General features: G+C 37.0%; 1 protein-coding gene across 2 annotated transcripts in view; it reads right to left on the bottom strand.

Moving 5' to 3' along the window:
* The window catches only part of FAF1 (Fas associated factor 1), a 502,796-nt gene that overhangs the window by 356,941 nt on the left and 126,061 nt on the right, over positions 1–19,794 (bottom strand). For both annotated transcript variants that reach the window (XM_055255394.2, XM_063627483.1), the window contains exon 3: positions 1,056–1,102. In XM_055255394.2, coding sequence (XP_055111369.1) covers positions 1,056–1,102 — 47 coding nt within the window. The remainder of the gene's footprint in view (positions 1–1,055; positions 1,103–19,794) is intronic.

Here is a 19,794-nt window from a genome sequence, read left to right as displayed (position 1 = left end):
CAGTTTAGAAGAGAGGAACGGGGGTATAGGTCTGTTTTATCATTGCTTTCATCTAGAAACCATTAATCATTAAAGGTGGTACAGGTATCAAATAAATTTTGCTTCCATCTTAAATATATGGTTTCTTATCAAGAACAGCACGTCTTGCAGTTCATGGTGAACTTCCTGATGTTTCTGCAAGAGTACTTTTCTTGCTCTCCAAAACGACCTCATTCCTAATCTGCTGTTTCTGTTTGCCTCATCTGCACTTAGCTGATCATGCTTCAGTGACTTAGAAATCCCAGCCACCAAAATTCAAGCCAATGTTTGAATTGAGAGGAAAGGGGGGAAAATCAAGTAATTAAACTACACTTGGAACGGAGAATGGTTTTACCTCCTAAGACTTTATAGAGTGTTCTTTAATCCAGAACCAGAGTCTCCAATTTTAAGGAGACAGAAGTTATGAATTTATTTTTAACTTAAGGAATTACATTGTAACTATTATAATTCTCTTGGCCACATCTTCCAGTTTTACCTTCTGGCCATAACACAAAACCTCTAAAACCATTCCACTTAACACTGGACGCTTCAAGTAAAATAGTTCAGCACTCTGAAGAGTTGCATTATTAAGAACTGCCTCAAATTGTTGCAACTTATCATATACTTGATTTAGAACCCAAAAGGGAAGGAGAAAAAGTCTGTAGTAGGCCTGGAGATAAAGCTTGTATAGTTAAGTTCGATAACCATATTCTGGGGTTATTAAACCAATAGCCAGCGCTAATAGTTTAAAAAATTCACTTCCTTTCATCTTATAAATCAAAGGATAAGCTTGAAAAGCTTTCTTAAAAATTAAAACCACCTTAAAAGATGGTGTTACCAAATATGCAATAATTTTATACAGTTAAAAGTTGGAGACTTTGGGGAATTAATATAATACATAGAAATATCTGAAAGAACAATGTTAATGAACTTATATACCACAAATCAATGCTCTATTAAAAAATAAAAAAAATTACAGCTAGCTCTGTTTTTTGTTCTGCTAAGTCATCTTAACTGGTAAGCACTTTATAACATACCTTTGTAGAATGCCATTTTCCTGGGGTATTACACCATTGATAGCTGCCTGCAAACAAGAAACAGAGAAGGCCATTTAAAGAAACAGATAAATGCCCAAGTGTGGAGAACACTTTAAAAGGAAATAAGTATATTTTTAAAAATTTATTTAAACATAATACTAATTTTTTTAGTGATGCAAAATGTTGTCTATTAAATAAATGTTTCTATATTTCTGTTATAAAATTGTATTTTAGAAAATTTAAAAACATGCGTTTGACATGTAATATCCCCAAACCTTGAGTCATAAAGTCTACTTCTGTGGTTCTAATTCAGGCAAAACACTCACAGAACCCAAAGTTTAAGAATGCCAAAACAGGAAAAATCAGTAACTTAATCTTATAAACATTATTTCCTTTGTCAAACTGAGAAGAGCAAGATATAAAATCACAAATGAATGTATTATTTCATGTTATGATTATTATTCTTTTTTTTTTTTGAGACGGAGTTTCACTCTTGTTGCCCAGGCTGGAGTGCAATGGCGCAATCTCAACTCACCGCAACCTCTGCCTCCCAGGTTCAAGCAATTCTCCTGCCTCAGCCTCCTGAATAGCTAGGATTACAGGCATGCACCACTACGCCCAGCTAATTTTGTATTTTTAGTAGAGACGGGGTTTCTCCATGTTGGTCAGGCTGGTCTCAAACTCCTGACCTCAGATGATCCGCCCGCCTCGGCCTCCCAAAGTGCTGGGATTACAGGCATGAGCCACCGCGCCCGGCCATTATATTCCTAACGAAAAGAACATTGAGAAGAAAAGAATATAGGGCAAAAGTCCTTCAATAAACCTAAAACCATGACTATTAACAGGTAACAAAAGGAGGTAGGTAGCATTAGAGGAGAGGTTTCCTTACATTAAAACATCCCTAAAATTAATCTCTAAGCTAACAAGTTACCGAGTAGTCAGAACATAGCACAGGTATGACAGGACATGGATGTTTTTGAAGGCTATTAAGCAAGCAGGCTGTCAAATCCTGGAATGTAGACAGCTTACTGCAGGGTAACAGAGAATATTCTCAGGAAAACCAAACAAAAACAAACAAATAACAACATAAGCCCAATTTTTCCAACTCTGTCTTTATACCATAACAACTTCTCCTTCCCTACCCTTCCGTATCCACATCAAAATGAATAACCCACAAAAACAAAAAACACCTACCAATTCAATGTTTTATCAGCTGCCTGGAAATCAACTGCCAAAAGGAGTTTGGGTATTTTGTGAAATATTAACTTAAGTATTTGCCAGAGGTTTGCCAAATTCACACCATCGTACTGTTGAATGGAAATAAATAGAGTGTAGGGTGTTTGCTATGAATTTTGAGAGCTGTAATGTTCCAGTGGAAAAATAAAACAAAGAAATCCATAGATTAATACAGACAATAGATACCACAGAACCCTGATGACCCTGGAGGTTTGTAAATCCTTTGAGTAAAGCAAATGCTAAAATCAGTTTTCAAAGACACAAGTTCAGTGGAAGTATTTCTGCCCAGTACCAGGTTAACTATCCTCTTTGGGTCAATAGCATTGGTTCCATGTACACGTATCTCCTTTGCTAAGTAACAGTAAATGGTTAAGAGAATGCTCTGTGGTGCTGGAAAAGAAACAAAATACCAGAGCTTAGAAAGATTTGGTTCAAATCTTTCAAAAAACATTTTCACTGAGGAATGCCAAAGTATAATGGAAAGAACACTAAGGACTCACAAAGTCCAAAGTCTGAAACCAGGCTCTCCCATTTATTAATTTGGTAACCTTAGTATATTCACTGAACTTATCTGAGCCTCAGTTTCCTTATCTGTGTAATACGTAATTGTATAATGAGCTAAATATTACATACTCAGCCACAAAAGTCCTACCTTTTTGTTTCTCAAAGGCCTGTCTGTCACAGTGTCTGCACAATAAAGGCACTCAATAATTATTAAATGAATTAATAATAGAGGAATACAAAGAAAAGTCACCTATTCAAGACTTTAAAGCAGGCTCAGAAAAACCTGGATAAAATAACGCCTCACCTGAGGCTGAAGAATGAGTGAAAAGTAGCAAGATGGGGAGGGGATTCTATACAGAAGGAACAGTGATACAAATCCACTTTTCAACCCTTTCCTTTCCCAAAACCTTAGATTATTTTAAATAGTTAATTTATCTTGGAGAAGTTAGCCCCTGACCTCAATCTTATGTACAGCAAACTCTGTACATAAATAAATAAAATGTAATCCAGAATAAAGGTACAATAAAAGTATAATTTGGTAAAGGAATAGAGAATAGGGAAACAGATTTTTGACTGTGATGATTAAGGAAAACTTTAGGGAAGAGGGGACATTTGATCTATGCTTCAAACAATGGGAAGGTACAGAAGCAAAGGAAAATTCCAGATTCCAACATGTTCAATTTTGAACATGTTAACTTTCAGGTGACAGGAGAATATCAATTGTTCATATAATAAACGTGTATTAATTGCCAACTATGTACCAAGCACGATGCTAGACAATTAAGATATAGTGATGAACATAACACAGCTTGCCTTCTACAAGGGACCAAGTATATTCAACAATTAGTTTTACTATGAAAAATTCAGCTAATACCAAAATGGAGATGTCCAAAAAGTAACTGAAAAATCACAGCTACATTCAGAAAAGCAACATCTGTTTAAAGGGAAATAAATGAAGCCCTAGAAATATTTTAATTCACTCCCTCACTCAGCTATCTTCTTTGTTGAAGAAAAAGGAGACGAAGATAAAATCTGGAGTAATTCATTAAAAACAAAACAAATAAAAATAAAAACGTAAAGGACAGATAGGAGGAAAAAGACTGGGAAAGTGTTACAGATGAGGCAAAGAAGAAACTATAAGGAGATATTATACAAAAGCTAGAAAATGTGAAAATACACTAAAATTATGAAGCCTAAAGTTATTAGACATATTTTAAAACAGTTTAACAATAACTAAATTATAAAAGCTAAAAAGATAAATGGGAAACTAAGAATAATTGACTCTCTTAAAACATTTGTGTGAAAAGCATGAAGACAGAAACTGTAAGAAGAACAGCTGCGGTAAGTTTTTGTCTGCTTTTTTTTCCTCCATACGAATATTGATTCCTTGAGTTTATAGAATCCACAGGAAAAAGGGACAAAAAAAGGCACAAGAAACAGGGATAAAATTGAAAGTTTGGTTAAATACAACACTCTTACCAATTGCCTATTCATTGCCAAGCACTATGTAAGACTTTGCGGATGGCCCAGTACCTGATCTAGGGCTCAGGAGAGGGGCTCAGATGGAGGGGATACTTTCAGAAAAGAGATCAATAAGATCTGAACTGTAGACTAAAAATTATACTGAGTTTATTACAAGAACTATATCACTTGCGAAATACTAACTATCTCATTGCTTAATATTAATTTTGCTAGCAAGATATTATATCTCTCACTCTATAATAGGAAAATGATAGACTGATTAAATATTTGGTCAAAATAATAGAGAACAGAATCAGGACAATATCTCCATTTCTGAGACTGACTCAAACAACTATGGTGGATCATTATCATACTGTAATGTATTTTAAGAAGAACGTCTTGCCTTGACCTAGTTTATACTCATTTGAAACTCCATTTTGGTATAACTATTACTGCCTTCATGCTAATTATGTTCATGATATTTTTAATCCAATTAATGTACCTCAATCAAAATCCAGCCCCTAAATTCTGTTTAGCAAAACTGACAACGAAAACAACACCCTCTAAAATGCCATTTTCCATAGTACACTAAAAGGCATGTAAGGTATGCATAAAATACAGTGGAAGCCAATGTCAGAGATGGCCAAAGGAGCCTTAACAAAAGGGGAAAATCATGACATTCATGGTGGGCTTTAGACCTTTTGGGGAAAGGAAATGGAAAAAATTTCCATAAATCTCATTGTAACATTACATATGAAAGGAAACCAAGTCACTGGTAAATTGGTAGATTACAAAACAGTGGCATGTAATATAAATCATACCCTACATGGAATGCTAGGATATCCTTTCCCTAATATATAGAAAATCTTAACTTTAGTCCCTTTTTGTAAACAAAAGACCCTTAAAGAAAATGGCAATGACAAATTTTTTTTTTTTTTTTTTTATACTTTAGGTTTTAGGGTACATGTGCACAATGTGCAGGTTTGTTACATATGTATCCATGTGCCATGTTGATTTCCTGCACCCATTAACTCGTCATTTAGCATTAGGTATATCTCCTAATGCTGTCCCTCCCCCCTCCCCCCACCCCACAACAGTCCCCGGAATGTGATGTTCCCCTTCCTGTGTCCATGAGTTCTCACTGTTCAATTCCCACCTATGAGTGAGAACATGCGGTGTTTGGTTTTTTGTCCTTGCAATAGTTTACTGAGAATGATGTTTTCCAGTTTCATCCATGTCCCTACAAAGGACATGAACTCATCATTTTTTATGGCTGCATAGTGTTCCATGGTGTATATGTGCCACATTTTCTTAATCCAGTCTATCGTTGTTGGACATTTGGGTTGGTTCCAACTCTTTGCTATTGTGAATAGTGCCGCAATAAACATACGTGTGCATGTGTCTTTATAGCAGCATGATTTATAGTCCTTTGGGTATACACCCAGTAATGGGATGGCTGGGTCAAATGGTATTTCTAGTTCTAGATCCCTGAGGAATCGCCACACTGACTTCCACAATGGTGGAACTAGTTTACAGTCCCACCAACAGTGTAAAAGTGTTCCTATTTCTCCACATCCTCTCCAGCACCTGTTGTTTCCTGCTTTTTTAATGATGGCCATTCTAACTGGTGTGAGATGGTATCTCACTGTGGTTTTGATTTGCATTTCTCTGATGGCCAGTGATGATGAGCATTTCTTCATGTGTTTTTTGGCTGCATAAATGTCTTCTTTTGAGAAGTGTCTGTTCATGTCCTTTGCCCACTTTTTGATGGGGTTGTTTTTTTCTTGTAAATTTGTTTGAGTTCATTGTAGCTTCTGGATATTAGCCCTTTGTCAGATGAGTAGGTTGCAAAAATTTTCTTCCATTCTGTAGGTTGCCTGTTCACTCTGATGGTAGTTTCTTTTGCTGTGCAGAAGCTCTTTAGTTTAATGAGATCCCATTTGTCAATTTTGGCTTTTGTTGCCATTGCTTTTGGTGTTTTAGACATGAAGTCCTTGCCCACGCCTATGGCCTGAATGGTATTGCCTAGGTTTTCTTGTAGGATTTTAATGGTTTTAGGTCTAACATTTAAGTCTTTAATCCATCTTGAATTAATTTTTGTATAAGGTGTAAGGAAGGCAATGACAAATTTTTAAGAGGAATGGAGATGAGACAGGGATGTAGAGACAGCATCCAAAAGCCTCAAAAATAACTTATGAGTAAAGGAGTTGTGGTAACAATAATGGCAGCTAACACTATACTATTTTTATTAAATGTGAGGCATTTTCAAAGTACATTACATATATCAATTCATTTAACTCTCACATTACCTCAATTTTACAGAGAAGGACACCAAGAAAACAAAGAAGAAAACTGTCACAACAATGGGTAGGCAAATGATGAAAAATAAAGAATTGCTAAATTGGACATCAAAATTCAAAGTGTTTGCCCTTTGAAAGATACCATTAAGAAAATAAAAAGACAAGCTGCAGACTAGGAAAAAGTATTTATAATACATGTATCTGAGACAGATTTATATTAAAAATTTATAAAGCATTCTGGAGACTTAAGACAAGTCAATAAGAAAATGGGGGAAAGATCTGAACAGATACTTCTCAAAAGATATGTGAATGATGAAAAGCACATAAAAAGATGTTCAAATTAGTCATCAAACAAACACAAGCTAAAACCACAATAAGATACCACTACACACCCAATGGTTAAATTAAATCAGATAATACAAGTATTAGCAATAATATCAAGCAACAGAACATCTCATACACTGTACAAACAACTTTCAAAATTGTGTGGTAGTTTGATATGTAGGTAAATATGTGACGGAGGCAGCCACCACCAGTGGAAGCACATACCACAAACCTGCTTCCACCAGTACCCCACTCCATTTTACGTATGTGCACCCTGCCACACTACCACAGCTGCTGAAATACACAAATGAACACAGAGCCCGCTAACGCCGCCAAGACAAAGGGCATTGGCTAGCACCACCCATGGAAGTGTCATGGCCAGAGGATTGGGAACATCTCAGAAGCTCCAGTACAGCATGTTCCTACCTCAAGAGTCCAGACAAGAATGCTGGGGGCCTGGTGTCAGGCCCCTAAAGTGAGAGCATGAAGCCTAGGAGGGATGAGCTTAGCCTTAGCTCCCTAAAATCTTTCACAAAGGAAGTGACTTCACTGAACTCACCTTATACTACAATTAAACCTCCAAATGCATCAAAGAAGACAAAAGCAAAACAAACAAACAAACAAACACATTCAAAGGATTAGCATTTTCAAAGATTGAAGGAATATCACCCACACTGATGAGAAGGAAACAGTGCAGCAAGAACTCTGGCAACTCAAAAAGGCACAGTGTCTTCTCACCTAAAAACAACCACACTAATTCCCCAGTACTGGGTCTTAACCAGACTGAATGGCTGAAACGAAAGAAACAGAATTGAAAGTATAAATAGAAACAAAAATCATCTGGATTCAAGAGAAAGTTGAAACCCAATAAAAGGATTCTAAGGAATACAATAAAATAATACAGGAGATAAAAGACAAATGGCAATTATAAGAAAGAATCTGATAGAGCTGAAAGACTCCAACAATTTTAAAACACAGTCACAGGTGTATTAGTTCATTCTCACACTGATATAAAGCATTACTTCAGACTGTGTAATTTATAAAGAAAAGAGGTTTAATTGACTCAGTTCCACAGGCTGTACAGAAGGCATGGCTGGGAAGTCCTCAGGAAACTTACAATAATGCCAGTAGGGCGAAGGGGAAGCAAGCACATCTTCACATGGCAGCAAGAGAGACAGAGAGACTCAAGGGGGAAGTGCCACACACTTTTAAACTATCAGATCTCATGAGAACTCACTATCATGAGAACACTGGGGGTAAATCCACCCCCATGGTCCAATCACCTCCCACCAGGTCCCTCCCCCAACATTGGGAATTACAATTCAACATGGGATTTGGGTGGGGACACAGAGGCAAACAATATTAACAAATATTAACAGCAGGAAATCAACCAAGGAGAAGAAAGAATCTCAGAGTCTGAAGGCCAGTTCTCCAAAATAATTCATTCAGACAAAAATAAAGAAAAGAGATTCAAGAATAAACAAAGCCTCCAAGAAATATGGGATTATCTAAAGAGACCAAATCTACATCTCATTGGCATCCCTAAAAGAGAAAGCAAGAAACATGGAAAACATGTTTTAGAGTGTCATTGATAAAATTTTTTCCAACCTTGCTAAATATGCCAACATCAAATTCAGGAAATGCAGAGAACCCCTGCAAGGTACTATAAAAGACGACCTTGCCCAAGACAGAGTAATCAGATTCTCTAAGATCAAAGTGAAAGATAAAATGTTAAAGGCAGCTAGGAAGAAGGAGGTCACCAACAAAAGAAACTTCTTCAGGTTAACAGTGGAACTTTCAACAGAAACCCCACAAGCCAGAAGAGATTGAGAGATTATATTCAGTATTCTTAAAGAAAAAGAATTCCAACCAAGAATTCCATATACAGCCAAACTAAGATAAGCTTCATAAGAAAAGGATAAATAAGATCCTTTTCAGACAAGCAAATGCTAAGGGAATTTGTTACCACTAGACCTGACTTACCAGAACTCCTTAAGGAAGTGCTAAATATGGAAAAGAAACACCAAAACAGGCCATCACAAAAACACACTTAAGTACATAGATCACTGATAATATAAAGCAACCGCACAATTAAGATGTGTAACAACCAGGTAACAACAAGATGACAGGATAAATCCTCACCTATCAATATTAACCTTGTATGTAAATGGGTTAATGCCCCAATTAAAAGGCACAGACTGGCAAGTTGGATAAGGAAGTTAAGACCTAACTGTATGCTGTCATCAAGAGACCCATCACACATAAATGCAAGAGACCCATCACACCCACAGGCTCAAAGTAAACAGAGAAAAATCTACCAAGCAAACAAAAACTCAACAAAGCAGGGGTTGCTATTCTAATTTCAGATAAAACACACTTTAAATCAATAAAGATTAAAAAAAAAAAAAAAAACTTTTCTCCCTAACACTGCTTTAGCTATGTCCCTGAGTTTCTGGTATATTGTATCTTTGATCTCATTAGTTTCAAAGAATTTCTTGAATTCTGCCTCTATTTTATTGTTTACCCAAAGTCATTCAGGAGCAGGTTAACTTCCATTAAATTGTATGTTTTTGAGTGATTTTTGGATCATTCAAAATACTAGCAAAACAAATCCAGCAGCACATCCAGTAAGGGCATTACATAATGCTGAAGGGTTTAATTCAACAAGAAGACCTAAATATCCTAAATATATATGCACCAAACACAGAAGTACCCAGATTCAAACAGCAAATACTTAGAGATCAATGAAGAGACTTAGTAACCACACAATAATAATAGGAGACTTCAACACTCTACTGACATTATTAGACAGATCATCAAAGATACAATATATCAGAAACTCTGGGACATAGCTAAAGCAGTGTTAGGAGAAAAGTTTACAGCGCTGAACACCCACAGCAAAAAGAAAGACCTCAAATTAACAACCTAGCATCACAACTTGAATTAAAGAAACAAGAGAAAACCAACCAAAAAGCTAGCAGAAGAAATAACCAAAATCAAAGCTGAACTGAAGGAAACTGAGGCAGGAAAACAGCATATAAAAGATCAATAAGGTCAATAGTTAGTTCCTTGAAAGAATAAATAAAACTGACATAATAACTAGCTAGACTAATGAAGAAAAAAAAGATACATGCTCCAAATGAACACAATAAAAAATAACAAAGGGGACATTACCACCAAATCCAGAGAAATACAAAGAATACTCAGAGACTACTATGAACATCTCTCTATGCACAAAGGCTAGAAAAAGTAGAAAAAATGAATAAATCTCTGGAAACATACAACCTCCCAAGATTGGGTCACGAAGAAACTGAATCTCTGAACAGACCAATAATAAATTATAAAATTGAATGAGTAATAATAAGCCTACCAATGAAAAAAAGGCCAGGACCAGACACAGTCATTCACAGCCAAATTCTACCAGATGTATATAGAAGATCTGATACCATTCTTAGTGAAACTATTCCAAATATTTAAGAGAGACTCCTCCCTAACTCACTGTTTGAGGCCAGCATCATCCTGACACCAAAACCTGGGAGAGACAGCAAAAAATGAAAGCTTCAGGCCAATATCATTGATGAACACAGATGCAAAAATCCTTGACAAAATACTAGCAAACCAAAGTCAGCAGCACATCCAAAAGCTATTGCTTTATGATCAAGTGAGCCTGGAATACAAGGTTGGTTTAATATATACAAATCAATTGGCTTGGCACAGCGACTCATGCCTGTAATCCCAGCACTTTGGGAGGCTGTGGCCCATGGATCACATGAGGTCAGCAGTTCGAGACCAGCCTGACCAGCATGGTGAAACCACATCTCTACTGAAAATACATAATTAGCCAGAAGTGGTGGTGCACGCCTGTAATCCCAACTACTTGGGAGGCTGATGCAGGAGAACTGCTTGAACCTGGGAGACAGAGGTTGCAGTGAGCCAAGATTGCACCATTGCACTCCAGCCTGGGCAACAAGAGCTAGACTCTGTCTCGCAAATAAAAAAATAAAAAAAAAATACACAAATCAATTAATGTGATTTACCACATAATCAGAACTAAAAACAAAACAACATGATCATCTCAACAGATACAGAAAAGGCTTTCAATAAAATTCACCATCCTTCATGTTAAAAAACCCTCAACAAATGAGGCACTGAAGGAGCACAATTCAAAATAATAAGAACCCATCTATGACAAATCCATAGCCAACATCACACTGAATGGGCAAAAGATGGAAGCATTCCCCTTGAAAACCTGAACAAGAAAAGGATGCCCTCTCTCACCACTCTATTCAACATGGCACTGGAAGTCCTAGCCAGAGCAATCAGGCAAGAGAAAGAAATAAAAGGCATCCAAATAGAAAGAGAGGAAGTCAAACTATCTCTGTTTGCAGATGATATGATTGCAAACCTAGAACACCTCATAGTTTCTGTCCAAAAGCTACTAACTCTGATAAACAACTCCAGGATTATTTCAGAATATAAAATTAAGGTACAAAAATGGTCAGGCCAGGCACGGTGACTCACACCTGTAATCCCAGCACTCTGGGAGGCCGAGGTGGGTGTATCACTTGAGTCCAGGAGTTTGAGGCCAGCGTGGCCAACATGGTGAGACCCCGTCTCTACTGAAAACACAAAAATTAGCCGGGCATGGTGGCACCTGTGGTCCCAGCTATTCATGAGGCTGAGGCAGGAGAATCGCTTGAGCCTGGATGGCAGAGGTTGCAGAGAGGTGAGATTGTGCCACTGTTCCAGCCTGGGTGACAGAGTGAGACTCTGTCTCAAAAAAAAACAGACCAGGCATGGTGGCTCATGGCTGTAATTCCAGTACTTTGGGAGGCTGAGGCAAGAGAATCGCTTGAGCTCAGGAGTTCAAGCCCAGTGTGAGCAACATGGCATAACCCCGTCTCTATAAAAAATACAAAAATAATTAGCCAGGCAAGGGAGCGTGCATCTGTAGTCCCAACTACTCAGGAGATTCAGGTGGGAAGATCACTTGGGCCCAGGAGGCAGAGGTTGCAGTGAGCCAAGATCGAATTACTGCACTCCAGCTTGAGTAACAGAGGGGTCAAACAACAACAACAATAACAACAGCAACAACAACAACAACAAAACCAATATACAAAAATTAGTAGCATTTCTATACACCTACAATGTCCAAGCTGAGAGTCAATACAAGAATGCAATTCCACTTACAATAGCCACAAAGAAAATGAAATACCCTAGGAATACAGCTAACTAGGGGAGGTGAAAGATCTCTGTAATGAGAATTACAAAAGATTGCTCAAAGGTATCACACATGACACAAAGAAAGGAAAAAACATTTCATGCTCATCAATAGGAAGAATCAATATTGTGAAAATGGCCACACTGAGTAAAGCAATTTACAGATTCAATGCTATTCGTATCAAACTACCGAGGACATTCTTCACACAATTACAAAAGACTACTTTAAAATTCATATGGAACCAAAAAGGAGCCTGAATAGCCAAGACAATCCTAAGCAAAAAGAGCCTAAGCAAAAAACTGGAGGCACCACATTAACTGACTTCAAACTATACTATAAAGCTGCAGTAACCATTACAGCATGGTACTGGTACAAAAACACGTAGACTCATGGAACAGAATAGAGAGCCCAGAAACAATGCCACACTCGAACAACCACCAGATCTTTGACAAAGGTAACAAAAACAAGCAATGGGGAAAGGACTCCCTATTCAATAAATGGTGTTGGGGTAGCTGGTTAGTCATACGCAGAAGACTGAAACTGGACCCCTTCCATACAGCATATACAAAAATCAACTCAAGATGAATTAAAGACTCAAATGTAAACCTAAAACCTCGAAGATAACCTAGGAGATACCATTCTGGACCTAAGTCCTGGCAAAGATTTCATGACAAACACGCCAAAAGCAACTGCAACAAAAACAAAAAATGACAAATGAGACATAATTAAACTAAAGAGCTTCTGCCCAGCAAAAGAAACCATCAACAGAGTAATCGCACAACTAATGGAATGGGAGAAAATATTTGCAACCTACAGAATGGGAGAAGATATATGAATCCGAAAAAGGTCTAATATCCAGAATCTATAAGAAACTTAAACAACTTAATGAGCAAAAAACAAACAACCTCATTAAAAAGTGGGCAAAGGACATGATCAAACACTTTTCAAAAGAAGACATACATGCAGCCAGAAAGCACACGAAAAAATGCTCAATATCAATAATCATTAGAGAAATGCAAATCAAAACCACAATGAGAAACCATCTCATATCAGTCAGAATGGCTATTATTTAAATCTCTAAAAATAAAAGGTGCTGGTGAGGTAGCAGAGAAAAGGGAGTGCTTACATGCTGTTGGTGGGAATGTAAATTAGTTCAGCCATTCTGGAAACCAGTTCGGCGATTTCTCAAAGAACTTAAGAAAGAATTACCATTCGACCCCACAATCATTACTGGGTATATACCCAAAGGAATATAAATTGTTCTACCTTAAAGATACATGCATGTATCTGTTCATCACAGCACTATTCACCATAACAAAGACATGGAATCAACCTAAATGCTCATCAAGGGTGGACTGGAAAAGAAAATATGGTACATTTAGACCACAGAATAACTACCCAGCCATAAAAATGAGCAACAATATGTCCTTTGCAGCAACACGGATGGTGCTGGAGGCCACTATCCCAAACTAACGCAGGTACAGAAAACCAAACATAGTGTGTTCTCACTTATAAGTAGGAGGTAAATACTCAGTATACATAGACACAAAGAAGGGAACAACAGACACTGGGGCCTCCTTGAGAGTGGAGGGTGGGAGGAAAGTGAGGACAGAAAACTACCTATCAGGTACTATGCTTATTAGTGATGAATTAATCTGTACTCCACACCTCTGTGACACAAAATTTTCCTATATAAGAAACTTGCACATGTACTCCTGAATGTAAAATAAAATTTTAAAAAAAGAAAAGCACAGGGGAAAAATTGAAAAAAAAACTTTTTTTTAAATTATTAAACTTATACATACTTATTGCAAAAGAAATCAGAAAATAGAGAAAAGTATAAAGAAGAAAATTTCACTGAGAGGAAAACCATTGCTAATATTTTAGTGTATATCCTTCCAGTCTTTTTTCCTCCTGCATACACATTTTTCCAAAAATGAGATCTTACTATATGTGCTATTTTATGCTTTCCTTTAAAAAAAAATTTTTTTTTTGAGACAAGGTCTCCCTCTGTTGCCCATGTTGCAGTGCAGTGACACAATCATAGCTCACTACAGCCTCAACCTCCATGGCTGAAGCAATCCTCCCACCTCAGCCTCCTGAGTAGCTCAGACTACAGGCAAGCACCACCATGCCCAACTAATTTTAAAAATTTTTTTGTAGAGACAGAGTTTCACCATGTTGCTGAGGCTTGTCTCAAGTTCCTAGGCTCAAGTGATTCTCTCACCTTGGCCTCCCAAATTGCTGGATGCTTTATGCTTTTCATTTAACACTGTATTGTCGGCATCTCTCTATACCACTCAGAATAAATCCACAGCTTCATTTAAAAAAAAATGACCTAGCAATTCCACTCTTAAGTATTTATCCTGAGAAAATGAAAACATACGCTCCAAATATTCATACTATAGTTCCTCCTTGTCTTCAGGGAATACATTACAAGACACCCAGAGGATATCTGAAACTACAGATATTACCACACCATATATATATATATACTATGTTTTTTACCTATACATACAGTTATGATAAAGTTTAATTTATAAATTAGGTACAGTAAGATATTAACAGCAATAATAATATAGAACAACTGTAACAATATATTGTAATAAAAGTTATGTGAATGTGGTCTTTCCCTCCCTAAATATCTCACTGTACTATATATACTGCAGGTAATTGAAACCACTAATAAGAGAAGACAACTCTATACTAACATGCATAGCTGCATATTAGGCATAATATGCCTAAGGAAAGTAATACTAGGCATAATATTAGCCTCATAGCTGCATATTATGTGTACAGTATACATAGTAACTATGCATATTAGTGTATGCTATATTGCAAAATAACATTAGGCATCATATTACTTATACCCAATATTAGAAGCAAACCAGATGCCCAACTACAGACAAATGTTGTTTTGGATATACCATATTGTATGGGTACAATAAAATAAAAAACAAACCGACTGTAGATAAATTCAAAAAAACCGACTACAGATACATTCATCTACGTGGATATATCTCAAAAACATTATAGATATTCAAAAAACAAGCCAATTATAGATATATTCAACTACATGTATGTGTCTCAAAAGCATTATGCTAAGCGAATAGTTAGATACGTAAGAGTAAATACTAACTCCAAACAAACAAAAACCAACAACCTTATTTAAAAAATGGGCAAAGGACTTGAATAGACATTTCTCCAAAGACATACAAATGGCCAATAAGTACATGAAAAGATGCCCAACATCACCAATCATTAAAGATGCCGAGCTCCACAAATCATTAGAGAAATGCAAATCAAAACTACAATGAGATACCACCTCACACCCATTAGGATGGCTACTATCACACACACACACACACACACACACACACACACACACACACAGAAAATAAGTGTTCGCAAGATGTGGAGAAATTAAAACCCTTTTGTACTGCTGATGGGAATGTAAAATGGTATCGCTGCTGTCGAAAACAATATGACATTTCCTCAAAAAGTTAAAAAGAGAATTATCATATGGTGCAGCAATTCCACTTCTGGGTACACAACGAAAAGAATTAAAAGCAGTCTCTTAAAAAGATATTTTAAAATTATTTTTAATAATTTCAATAATTATTTTAGATTCCGGGGGTACATCTGCCGATTTGTTACATGGCTATATTGCATGATGCTGAGGTTTGGTGTATGACTGATCCCAGGTCGTGAGCAGAGTACCTAATAGGTACTTTTTCAACCCCTGTCCACCTCCCCTCTCTCCCCTCTAGTAATCTCCTGTGTCTACTGTTGCCATCTTTATGTCCCTGAGTACCCAGTGTTTAGCTCCTGCTTATGTGAGAATGTGCTTTGGTCTTCAGTTAATTCTCTTAGGATTATGGCCTCCAGCTGCATCCATGTTACTGTAAAGGACATAATTTCATTCTTTTTTATGGCTGCATAATATCCCATGGTGTATATGTACCATATTTTCATTATCCACTCTGTTGATGGGCACCTAGATTGATTCCATGTCTTTGCTATGGTGAATACTGCTGTGATGAACACATTTTGGTAGAAAGATGTATTTTCCTCAGGATATATACCTAGTAATGGCATTGCTGGGTAGAATGGCAGTTCTTTTTAAGTTCTTTGAGAAATTTCTAAACTGCTTTCCACAGTGGATAAACTATTTTACATTTCTACCAACAGGGTATAAGTGTTTCCTTTTCCCTATAGCTTCATCAGCATCTGTTATTTTTTTACTTTTAGTAATAGCCATTCTGGCTGGGCATGGTGGCTCATGCCTGTAATCCCAGCACTTTGGGAGGCCAAGACGGGCGGAGCACTTGAGGTTAGGAGTTCGAGACCAGCCTGGTCAACATGCTGAAACCCTGTCTCTACTAAAAATACAAAAAAAGTTAGCCAGGCATGGTGGTGCATGCCTGTAGACCCAGCTACTCTTGGGGCTGAGGCAGGAGAATCGCTTGAACCTGGGAGGCGGAGGTTGCAGTGAGCTGAGATCAAGCTACAGCACTCCAGCCTGGGCGACAGAGTGAGACTCCGTCTTAAAAATAAAAATAAAAATAAAAAAATGAAAAAATGAAAAAAAAAAAGCCATTCTTACTGGTGTGAGATGGAATCTCCTAGTTTTGATTTGCATTTCTGTGATTAGTGATTTTTTTTCATGTTGTTGGCCACTATATGTCTTATTTTGAGAGGCGGTCATTCACGTCTTTTGCCCACTTTTTTTGAGACGGAGTCTTGCTCTGTCGCCCAGGCTGGAGTGCAGGGGCGCAATCTCGGCTCACTGCAAGCTCCACCTCCCGTGTTCACGCCATTCTCCTGCCTCAGCCTCTCGAGTAGCTGGGACTACAGGCGCCCGCCACAACGCCCGGCTAATTTTTCGTATTTTTAGTAGAGATGGGGTTTCACTGTGTTAGCGAGGATGGTTTCGATCTCCTGACCTCGTGATCCGCCCACCTCAGCCTCCCAAAGTGCTGTGATTACAGGCGTGAGCCACCACACCTGGCTTTTGCTCACTTTTTTTAATGGGGCTATTTGTTTTTTAGCTTGTTCAAATTTTTAAGTCCTTTTGTGAATTCTGGATATTAGGTCTTTGTCAGGTGCATATGTTGCAAATATTTTCTCCCATTCTGTAGGTTGTTTGTTTACTATATTGATAGCTTCTTTTGTTCTGCAGAAGCTCTTTAGTTTAATTAGGTTTCACCTGTCAATTTTTGTTTCGGTTGCAAATGCTTTTGAGGACTTAGTCATAATTCTTTGCCAAGACCGACGTTTAGAATGGCATTTCCTAGGTTTTCTTCTAGATTCTTATAGTTTGGGGTCTTACATTTAAATCTTTCATCCATCCTAATTTAGTTTTTGTGTATGGTGAATGGTAGGGGTCTTTCATTTTTTCTGAATATGGCAAACCAGCTATCCTAGCACCATTTATTGAATAAGCAGTCCTTTCTTCGTTGCTTATTTTTGTTAACTTGTTGAAGATTAGATGACTGTAGGTGTGCAGCATTATTTCTGGGTTCTTCACTCTGCTCCATAGGTCTATGTGTCTGTTTTTGTACTAGCATCATGGTGTTATGGTTACTTTAGTCTTACAGTATATTTTGAAGTCGGGTAATGTGATGCCTCCAACTTTGTTCTTTTTGCTCAGGATGGCTTTGGCTATTCATAAAAGAGATAATTGTACACCCATGTTTGTATGTTCATAGGAGCATTATTTACGATAGATAAAACATGGAAGCCACCCAAGTGTCCATCAACAGACGGATAAGCAAAATATATCCATATACAATGGAATATTATTCAGCCTTAAAAAGGAAGGAAATTCTGACATGCTACAATATGGATGACCCCTGAAGATATTATACTAAGTGAAATAAGCCTGTCACAAAAAGACAAATAGTCTATGATTCCATTTACATGAGGTAATGAGTGGTCAAAATTATAGAGACAGACAGCAAAATGTTGGTTGCCAGAGGCTGGCTATACAAGTTAATGGGGAGTTACTGTTTAATGGGTACAGGGTTTCAGTTTTAAAAGATGAAAAGAGTTAGAGAGATGGGTAGTAGTGATGATTGCATAAAATTATGAATATATTTAATGACACCGAACTGCAAACTTAAAATTGGTTAAGATGGTAAGTTTCATGTTATGTGTATTTTATCACAATAAAAAATGATTTAAAAAAATTTAAACAGAAATAGAGATTCACTACCAACAGGCACAGGGTTTCTTTTGCTGGCGATGAAATGTCCTAAAATTAGATTACAGTGTTGGTTGCATAACCCTGTGAATATATTTAAAAACAATGAATTGTACTCTTTAAATAGGTGAATTCTATGATGTGTGAATTATATCTCAATAAAGCTGTAAACAAAGAATAATGATATTTTATCTTTAATTCACAAAATATTTTCAACAGTACATATTCTGCAATAATGAAGGGCTCAAAAAAGGTAAATACTATATGATTCCACATATATGAAAACTCTAGAAAACAAAAATCTAATCTATAGTTAAAGAAAACAGATCAAAAATTGCTTGAGGTGGGCAGAGAATGGATAACAAGAAAATTTAAGGATAACTATGGTGTTAGTTACACAGGTGCACGTATCTGTCAAAACTTATCAAATTTTACAGTGGAAATGAGTTTATACATAAACCATACCTCAAGAAAGTTAATTTTTAAAGAAGAACCACAAAAAATTCCATCTCAAACACACTAAAGTGGGTGAAATTAAAAAGACTATCAACACCAAATAATGGCAAGGATTTGGAGCAAGTGGAACTCTCATACATTGCTGGTGGGACTGTAAAATGGTGCAGCTACTTTGGAAACAGCTTGGCAGTTTCATATAAAGCTAAATAAAACTTTTGTACAAAGTTAAGCTATATTCCCACAATTCCACTCTTAAGAATTTACCCAAAAGAAAAAATGTCTACCAAAGGCCAGTATACAAATATACATACCAGATACAACCAAAATGTCTATCAACCAATGAATAAGCAGATTGAAGAATATTCACACAAAAGAATGCCATTCAATAATCAAAATGAATTTCTTATACATGCAACAATATGGATGAATCTCTCAGACATTATGTTGAGTGAATAATGCCAGGTATAAGAGTGCACACTGTATGATTTCCTTCATACAACTTGAGTATCCCTTATCTAAAATGCTTGGGACCAGAATCATTTTGGATTTTTTCAGATTTTGGAATATGCGCAGACCCACAATAAGTAATCTTGGAGGCCAGGCGCGGGCCGGGAGGTGGAGCTTGCAGTGAGCCGAGATCGCGCCACTGCACTCCAGCCTGGGCGACAGAGTGGGACTCCGTACCCCACCCCCCCAAAAAAAAAAAAGAAATCTTGGAGATGGGACCCCAGTGTAAACACAAATTCATTTATGCTTCATATATCTCTTATACACATAGTCTAAAGTTGATTTCATACAATATTTTAAATAATTTTTTGCATGAAACAAATTTTTGGCTTCATTTAGACTGTGACCCATCACATAAGGTCAAGGGTAAAATTTTCTACTTGTGGCATCATGTTGGCATTCAAAAAGTTTCAGATTGTGGAGCATTTTGGATTTCAGATATCCAGACTGGGGATGCTCAACCTGTATAGAGTTCTAGAATAGACAAGACTACCAATATGTGGTAATAAAAATTAGATCCGTGCT

This window comes from Symphalangus syndactylus, chromosome 12 (genome assembly GCF_028878055.3).
Source record: "Symphalangus syndactylus isolate Jambi chromosome 12, NHGRI_mSymSyn1-v2.1_pri, whole genome shotgun sequence".
NCBI lineage: Eukaryota > Metazoa > Chordata > Mammalia > Primates > Hylobatidae > Symphalangus > Symphalangus syndactylus.
The sequence above is the reverse complement of the archived record's forward strand: the minus strand, read 5'-3'. Positions and strand labels throughout refer to the sequence as shown.